We start from the raw sequence: 9,361 nt of genomic DNA on the forward strand, positions 1-9,361 counted from the left end.
AATTAAAAAGCAGAGACTGGAATGGAGTCTCTGAGAGTCAGAATTTCCCCCTTTACCGGCTCTAGCACAAGAATTAGGAGACTTTTGAGAAACAATATAGTTTGGGCAAAGAAGGATATGATTTTGGATAGTGATTTAAGCTCCATTTTATCTCATGTGATATGTAGGTAACAATATTCACCCTAAGCTACATCATAGGAGTTGGAGAAGATAAAATCATCTAAAAATTCTGTGTAAAAGATAGCATTTTATGATCTGTCAAGTTCCATACTGTTAGGTTATCGGAAGACTTAGTGAGGTGTGTAACTACATCAGGGACCTGGGACAGTAGCTCCTGCGCTAAACATTCCATAACCAAATAAGGAGGTCAGTAGCTCCTGCGCTAAACATTCCATACCAAATAAGAAAAATCTATAGGGAAGCAGCATCAGGGGAATGTATGAGCTCAGCTTCGCATGTAACCAATCAGGTAGTGCCAACTATGCCTGTTGCTGGACTAAGGGACAAACTGTATATAAACCGCCATACCTCTTTGTTCGGGGTCCAGCCGCATTCTGCTGTGTCAGAGAGGCTAGGACCCTGGCGCGCCAGAAATAAACTCCCTTTATGCCTTTTGCATTACTTTGGTGGACTTGTTCATTCGGTCGGGTAGGGGACACGGACACGGAGCATAACATTTGGGGGCTCGTCCGGGATCTCCGCCCCACCGGAGGAATAATTCCCCTGGTAAGAGGGAGAAGCCCCACTGAGAGGCAAAGAGCTCTGAACTCCGAAGCACCGGTGCTAATAGTACAGGCCTAGATTAAGTCCGGGGCCCAGTATCCTCCTGGGGAGGCATCTAGGTGTGAGAGACAAGGCAAGCCCAGCGTAAGGCCGAGTCCCCGGTAGCGTACCGGGAAGGCGGCTGGCACTGAGGACGTCCTGACGGTAAGACATTTGCAAATAGAAAAGGGGTCTCTAGTGCTAAAAGAGACTGAATTGGAATCTGTTTGTTGTGTCATTTTTGTGACTCTGTGTGCCGGCACTGTCTGTGTGAGTGTCTTGTTGTCATTGTCTGTGTTCTCTGTACGCATGGGGCAATCTACTTCTACTCCGCTGTCCCTGATGACTGACCATTTTTCTGATTTTAAGTCTAGAGCTCGGAATCTTTCGTTACTAGTAAAGAAGAGCAAACTGGTGACGTTCTGTTCCGCCGAATGGCCCACCTTTGATGTCGGATGGCCACAAGAGGGAACCTTCAATCCCCAGATCATCCAGGCAGTTAAAGAGAGGGTGCTTACTCCTGGTCCTGCTGGGCACCCAGACCAGACTCCCTACATTCTGGTCTGGCAGGATCTAGTGAAGAACCCACCGGAATGGCTTAAACCCTTCGTTCTTGCTTCTCCTAAACCTCCCCGTCCCTCTTCCCCGGCTCCCACCTTACTAAACCCACAGGTGCTAGTCATGAAAGCGTCTGAGAAAACGAAAGAAAACCAGGACGAAAAACGACCCAAGCCGGTGTTCCAGGAATCTTCCTCTCTGTACCCTAATTTGATTGACTTGGAAACCGAACTGTCCCCACCCCCGTACGCGGATCCAAATCCACCTTTGCTTCCACAGGTTCCTCAAGTCTCGTTGGGAGAAGCCCAGAGGAGGGCCGAGCCCTCAGCTCCCCCTAGGGGAGGAGGCCCCGCCCAGGGAACTCGGGGAAGGGCAAGGGAGATGGCTAGCGCAGCGGAGGAGGAAGGCCCGGAATTGCCCTCCTCCACTGTTCATGCGTTTCCGGTCCGGGCGGGGCCAGCCAGAGAGGGTGGGGAACGCACATATCAGTACTGGCCTTTTGCTACTAGTGATTTGTACAATTGGAAAACCCAAACCCCCTCTTTCTCTGAGAAACCTCAAGGTCTTATTGATCTTTTAGAATCTATCCTCTTTACTCACAGCCCCACTTGGGATGATTGCCAACAACTGCTACAAGTACTTTTCACTACAGAAGAGCGTGAACGGATCCTGTCAGAAGCCCGGAAAAATGTGCCGGGGGTAGATGGGAGGCCCACAGTACAGCCTCACCTCATTGAAGAGGGGTTCCCCTTGGTGCGACCCAACTGGGACTTCGAACGCGTTGAAGGTAGGGAGCGTCTCCGAGTATACCGTCAGATCCTCATGGCTGGCCTTAGAGCGGCCGCCAGAAAACCAACTAATTTGGCCAAGGTAAATTCGGTGAGGCAAGAGCCAAATGAGAGCCCGGCAGCCTTCCTTGAAAGGATAATGGAAGCTTTTAGACAGTATACCCCCATGGACCCCCAGGCAGATGAGTCTAGGGCAGCAGTCATGCTAGCATTTGTAAATCAGGCAGCCCCCGATATTAGGAGAAAGTTACAAAAGATAGAGAGGCTCGGTGAACAGTCCCTACAAGATTTAGTGAGGGCAGCAGAGAGGGTTTTCAATCATAGAGAGACCCCGGAAGAAAGAGAGGACCGCATTAGAAGGGAAGACAGAGAATTTAGGGCTGAAGAAAACCGTAAAAATCAAAAGGAGCTGGCTCAGATATTTTTCGCTGGGATTGAAAACAAAAATAGATCCCAAAAGGGAAAAAGCCAGATTCAAAAACTGAGGAGAAACCTGCAAGGCGCAAGCTTGAAAAGAACCAATGTGCATTTTGTAAAGAGTTTGGACATTGGAAAGATAAATGCCCCAAGAAAAACCTAAAAGAGGGGCCAAAAAATTCCAAGAACGAGACCCCCCTCCTGACAGTCATATCCTCTACGCAGGAGAGGATAGTGACTAGGGGGGTCAAGGCTCGACACCCCTCCCCGAGTCCTGGATAACTATAAATGTGGAGGGGAAACCGGTTGGCTTTATGGTAGACACGGGAGCTCAATACTCAGTCTTAAACCAAAGAGATGGGCCTATGTCTAAGAAAAGTAGCTGGGTACAGGGAGCAACTGGGACTAAGCGATATGGATGGACTACAAAACGGCATGTGAATTTGGGGACCCACCAAGTAACTCATTCCTTTCTGGTGATACCCGAATGCCCAGTGCCCTTGCTGGGAAGAGATTTACTGTCTAAAGTGAATGCCCAAATTCATTTTGGCCCTGGACAAGTGTCAGTTTTAGATGGAACCGGGCACCCTCTACAGGTTCTGTCTCTGGCATTGAAGGATGAATACAGACTGTACTTGCCAGAGGCCCCAGCGACAGTAAGTCCTGAAGTACAGCCATGGGTTCAAAGATACCCTCAGGCCTGGGCTGAAACAGCAGGAATGGGATTGGCCAGACAGAGACCCCCTATTGTTGTGGAGTTAAAAGCGGGTGCCACACCAGTGAGGGTACGGCAATATCCCATGAGTCAAGAAGCCCGGCGAGGAATCACTCCTCACATACAACGCCTCACAGACGCTGGGGTCTTAAAGAGATGCCGGTCCCCATGGAACACCCCCTGCTTCCCATAAAGAAGCCTGGGGAACTGATTTTAGACCAGTTCAAGACCTGCGAGAGGTCAACAAGCGGGTGAGTGACATCCATCCTACGGTTCCTAACCCTTATACATTGCTAAGCAGTTTGCCACCAAGCTACATATGGTATACTGTTTTAGATTTAAAAGATGCCTTTTTCAGTCTGCCTCTCGCCCTGGCGTGCCAAGAAATCTTCGCCTTCGAATGGCTAGAAGACGGTGGACAGACTCCTGTGCAGCTGACGTGGACTCGCCTACCACAGGGGTTTAAGAACTCACCCACGTTGTTTAACGAGGCCTTAGATGAAGACCTCCGTGAGTACCGGGTTGAACACCCTACCATTGTTTTATTACAATATGTTGATGACCTTATGCTGGCGGCGACTACAGAAAAAGAGTGCCAGGAGGCAACAGGTGACCTTCTCCAAACCCTTGGGACTTTAGGTTACAGGGCTAGCGCCAAAAAGGCCCAGATCGTCAAGCAAGAGGTTACATACCTTGGTTACAAGATAAAACAGGGCCAGAGGTGGCTAACACAGGCTATGAAAGACACCATCCTTCAGATCCCTGAACCTACCACTCCTAGGCAAGTGAGAGAGTTTCTGGGAACTGTAGGATATTGCCGATTGTGGATCTTGGGGTTTGCAGAAAAAGCCAGGCCCTTATATGAAGGGACCAAAGAAAACAAAGACTGGAAATGGACTGAATCAATGAAAACGGCTTTTCAGGAGCTCAGGCGTGCCTTGCTGGAAGCTCCTGCCCTGGCCCTTCCTGACCCATCTAAGCCATTCCAATTATTTGTGGATGAAAAGCGAGGGATAGGAAAAGGGGTACTAACACAGAAATGGGGACCTTGGAAGCGTCCCATAGCCTACCTTTCAAAGAAATTAGACCCAGTGGCAGCCGGGTGGCCACCTTGCCTCCGAATTATTGCAGCCACCGCGCTTCTAGTCCATGATGCTGATAAGCTGACTTATGGCCAGAAACTCTTGGTTTACACTCCTCATGCTATAGAGAGAGTCCTGAAACAACCTCCGGGCAAATGGATTTCCAATGCCCGCTTAACACACTACCAGGCCTTGCTGCTCGACACCTCCCGGATTCATTTTCAAACACCCTGCACTCTAAACCCAGCTACTCTTTTGCCCAATCCGGAAATAGATAGCCCCTCCACGATTGTGACGAGATACTAGCCGGAGTAACAGCAGTACGAAAGGACTTAACAGACATGCCACTGGATAACAGTGACCTAATATGGTTCACAGATGGAAGCAGTTATGTTAGAGATGGACAGAGACGGGCGGGAGCCGCAATAGTAGATGACTCTGGACAGACGATATGGGCAGAGACTCTTTCCCCAGACACCTCAGCCCAAAGAGCAGAGTTAATTGCCCTGATTCAGGCATTAGAGAGAGCTAAAGGTAAAAGAATAACTATTTTCACTGACAGTCGCTATGCTTTTGGCACGGTGCACATTCAGGGCCCAATTTATCGGGAACGCGGGTTTTTAACAGCTGAAGGAAAAGAGATCAAAAACTTACCAGAAATCCGTCGACTTCTGGAAGCTGTGCAGTTGCCTCGAGCTGTATCAATAGTACATGTACCTGGACATCAAAAGGGGACAGCCTCACAGCCCGAGGAAATCGTGCCGCTGATTTGGCGGCTCGGAAGGCGGCTGACAAAGAGTACACCGCTCCAGTGCTGGCAATCGGACTTCCGCCCCCAGGTATGGGAACTTTGCCCCCAACCCCTGAGTATTCATCCACAGACCTGGCCTGGATCCAGGAATATCCCAACCTCCAACAAGGAGAGGATAAATGGTACCGGGACTCCGATGGCTACTTGATACTTCCTGCTCAGTTGGGACGACAACTGTGTGAACATCTGCACTCATCTACTCATCTGGGAGAGAAAAAGACTCTGCTGCTTTTTCAAACCGCGCGCCTACGATTTCCCGGCACCAAACAACCGTAAAAAACATAGTACAAGCTTGTAAGGCATGCCAACAGATGAAGCCAGGAAAGAGGCAACACGCAGGACTGAGGTATCGAGGGAAGGCCCAGGACAGCACTGGGAGATAGATTTTACTGAGGTAAGGCCAGGCAAGTATGGTTACCGCTACTTGCTAGTGTTGGTAGATACCTTCTCAGGGTGGGTAGAGGCTTTTCCTACTAAGGGAGAAACTGCAATGGTAGTGGCTAAAAAGATTTTAGAAGAGATAGTACCCAGGTTTGGCCTGCCGGTGACCGTTGGCTCTGATAATGGCCCTGCTTTTGTGAGCCAAATAATACAGAACCTTGCCCGGGCTCTAGGAACTAAGTGGAAATTACATTGTGAATACAGCCCACAGAGCTCGGGGCAAGTTGAAAGAATGAATCGGACCCTAAAAGAAACTTTAACTAAATTGGTTATGGAGACTGGCGGGGACTGGGTGACTCTCCTTCCCTTCGCCCTTTTTCGCGTGCGTAATACTCCTTATCAGCTCAATTTGACCCCATTTGAAATTCTGTATGGGCGCCACCCTCCCGTATGTCCAAAATTTGAAGGGAAAAAGTTTCCACTTCCCACCTTGGGACAATTCCAGGAGGCTTTGATGGCTTTGGGCAAAGTACATTGTCGCGTCTGGAAACTACTCCGAGAGGTACATGAGGGTCAAGGTGAGGGAATTAGCCCCTCACATAACATTGGCCCCGGGGACTGGGTGTGGGTCAAAAGGCACCACGCCAGGGCACTAGAACCCAGATGGAAAGGTCCTTATGTTGTTCTTCTTACCACCCCAACTGCCTTGAAGGTCGACGGTATCGGGCCCTGGGTGCATTGCAATCACGTACGCCCAGCTACTTCAGCCGAACAAGAAGACGCGAAAAGACAATGGGAAGCGTCTCTACACCCGTCCAACCCTTTAAAATTGAAGATCCAGCGCCGGCTGCAGGACCGACGAGACTCATCTGGACCGTCATCTGGATGACTGTGTTGCTTTGTCCTGTGACTGCCAGTGTGAACCCCCACCAACCTGTTAAGATCACCTGGACGCTCTGGAACGGACTGACTCGAGAGGTACTCAATTTGACCACCGGAATTCACCCCCCTAATACGTGGTGGCCGGATCTGTATTTCAACCTCAAAGACCTTATAAAGACTACTTGGACAGCGGCCCAGACCAGAAACTTTGGATTCTGGGCATGTCCCGGACACCTGAAGAGACATAATTGGGAGACTTGTGGGGGCTGCAACATTATTTCTGTTGGTCCTGGAGCTGTGTGACCTCCAATGATGGGAGATGGAAATGGGAGGTCGGGAACCGGGACTTAGTCAATTTCTCGTTTGTCCAGCCCTATCGCGGGCCCTGGAACCAAGATTACCAAAACCTGTTCGGAGATTATGTCGGGCGGCAATGGGAACAGCACTGGAGCCCAATTGCTCAGGTGAAAGTAATGTTCAACCAGGAAGCGGCTAAACTGGAGAGGTCTTGGGTCTCCGGGCTATCATGGGGCCTCCAACTCTACGCTGAGTGGTTTGAAGCAAAGCCTGGGGAATTCTGGTTATTAGTCAGACAATAGAACCGATATTAGTACACAGTATCGGACCTAATAAGGTAGAGAAATTAGGTGCTGTGACCCTATCAACCACACCCCACCCAACTTCGTTGACTTTAACTAAACCTAACAAGGATGAAGCTCTTGCTGAGACAGACCCGTTGTGGAAATTAGTCAAGGCTGCATACACCACCTTAAACCAGACTCATCCTGAGGCAACTAGATCCTGTTGGTTATGTTACAACGTAGCTCCCCCATACTATGAAGCCATAGGCCTCAATGCTTCTTACAGCTTGGTCAACGCCTCAGATCCCTCCCAGTGTCAATGGGGAGACCGCAAGGTAGGACTCACGATGAGGCAGGTATGGGGAAAGGGGCTATGTATAGGCACAGTGCCGTCAGATAAAACCTCCCTATGTGTCAATGTCACAAGATCTGTAAACGGGCCTCTGGCTAGCTGGATGATTCCCCAGATGGGAGGATGGTGGGTATGTTCCAGAACCGGGTTGACCCCTTGTGTACATGAGTCAATTTTTGATCCCAAAGAAGAATTTTGTGTCATGGTAGCAGTAGTACCTAAAATAATATACAGGTCGGAAGAAACTGTGTACGACTATTGGGCCCATAGGTCAACCCTCAATCAGCAAGAAAGAGCATATAGAATTAAAAGAGAACCCCTTACTGCAATTACTATAGCCACTATGTTTGGCTTAGGGATAGCCGGAGCTGGAACTGGAATTACAGCTTTGTCTATGCAAAGTCAAGGATTTAACTCTTTAAGGGCAGCGATAGATGAAGATATCACCCGACTAGAACAGTCTATAAGTCATTTAGAGTCTTCTTTAACTTCCTTGTCTGAAGTAGTTTTGCAAAATAGAAGAGGGCTAGATTTGCTATTTCTACAACAGGGGGGACTTTGTGCCGCCCTGGGAGAGGAATGTTGTTTTTACGCAGACCATACGGGTATAGTTAGAGAATCTATGGCCAAAGTGAGAGAGGGGCTAGCCCAGCGTAAACGAGAGCGGGAGGCCCAACAAGGATGGTTTGAGTCTTGGTTTCAACAATCCCCTTGGCTGACTACTTTAATCTCAACCTTACTAGGACCCTTGATAATCCTTCTAATAATGCTCACGTTCGGTCCCTGCATCATCAACAGACTTGTAGCCTTTGTAAAAGAACGTATTAACACAGTGCAGTTGTTTGTGCTACGGCAACAATATCAAACTATATCACCGGGAACAGAGGAAGATTCCTCTGTATGATCAAAGAACAGGGGGGAATGTTAGGTTATCGGAAGACTTAGTGAGGTGTGTAACTACATCAGGGACCTGGGACAGTAGCTCCTGCGCTAAACATTCCATACCAAATAAGAAAAATCTATAGGGAAGCAGCATCAGGGGAATGTATGAGCTCAGCTTCGCATGTAACCAATCAGGTAGTGCCAACTATGCCTGTTGCTGGACTAAGGGACAAACTGTATATAAACCGCCATACCTCTTTGTTCGGGGTCCAGCCGCATTCTGCTGTGTCAGAGAGGCTAGGACCCTGGCGCGCCAGAAATAAACTCCCTTTATGCCTTTTGCATTACTTTGGTGGACTTGTTCATTCGGTCGGGTAGGGGACACGGACACGGAGCATAACACATACCATCAAAATATTTTGAAACGAAGAAAACTCAATATATTGTGCACATCTCATTTATAAACACTCAAATGACTTTGAGTAGCATGGGCTACTGCAGTGAACTATATTGAAGTATTTCAAACCAAAAACCCTACCTAAAAGATCTATGAAAGTGTTAGTCACTCAGTCATACCCCACTTTTCAGGACCCCAGGAACTGTGTAGCCTGCCACGCTCCTCTATCCATGGAATTCTCCAGGCAAGAATACGGGAGTGGGTTATCATGCCCTCCTCCATGGGATCTTCCCCACCCAGGGATCGAACCCAGGATTCCTGCATCGCTGGCAGATTCTTTATCCTCTGAGCCACTAGGATAAAAACCTATATGGTGATTAAAAACTAAAAATTTCTACCAGTCCATAATGCTTTCAAATATTGATTTACAAAGACACATGTCAAGAACAACAGAAATTTTACAAATATTCCTTTTCATTTATATCTGTATTTCATACTAGAAATTAATATAAAGACTAAGTGATTATTGTTCACCAGTGAGAAGCAGGAACTGAGGAATCCCTGAGTTGTAAGCTTTGAGATATTTAAACATTCAGCAGGAAAAGAAAAAGATTATGTTTAAAAAAACCCTGGAAGCCAAAATCTGAGGTAGGGAAGTCTCCTACAATCCAGGCACTGACTGCAAGCCATCTACCCTGAAACATGTAAGCAAATCAGCTGCAAAACCTTTGCTGCCTTTCTCAACCAGGCGTC

The 9,361-nt window shown here is 48.3% G+C and overlaps 1 protein-coding gene across 1 annotated transcript; it reads left to right on the forward strand.

Annotated features, from left to right (window-relative positions):
• Positions 1 to 273: 273 nt before the first annotated feature.
• On the forward strand, positions 274 to 8,558 carry LOC121819838 (uncharacterized). Its single transcript, XM_042251506.2, is given in 8 exon segments — positions 274 to 2,602; positions 2,605 to 2,695; positions 2,734 to 3,444; positions 3,446 to 4,602; positions 4,605 to 5,054; positions 5,057 to 5,394; positions 5,397 to 5,490; positions 5,493 to 8,558. Coding segments are annotated over 8 exon segments (5,283 nt in total). The 5' UTR covers positions 274 to 1,071; the 3' UTR covers positions 6,404 to 8,558.
• The last annotated feature ends 803 nt before the right edge of the window (positions 8,559 to 9,361 follow it).

The sequence above is a fragment of the Ovis aries genome, chromosome 6 (genome assembly GCF_016772045.2).
Source record: "Ovis aries strain OAR_USU_Benz2616 breed Rambouillet chromosome 6, ARS-UI_Ramb_v3.0, whole genome shotgun sequence".
Classification (NCBI taxonomy): Eukaryota; Metazoa; Chordata; class Mammalia; order Artiodactyla; family Bovidae; genus Ovis; species Ovis aries.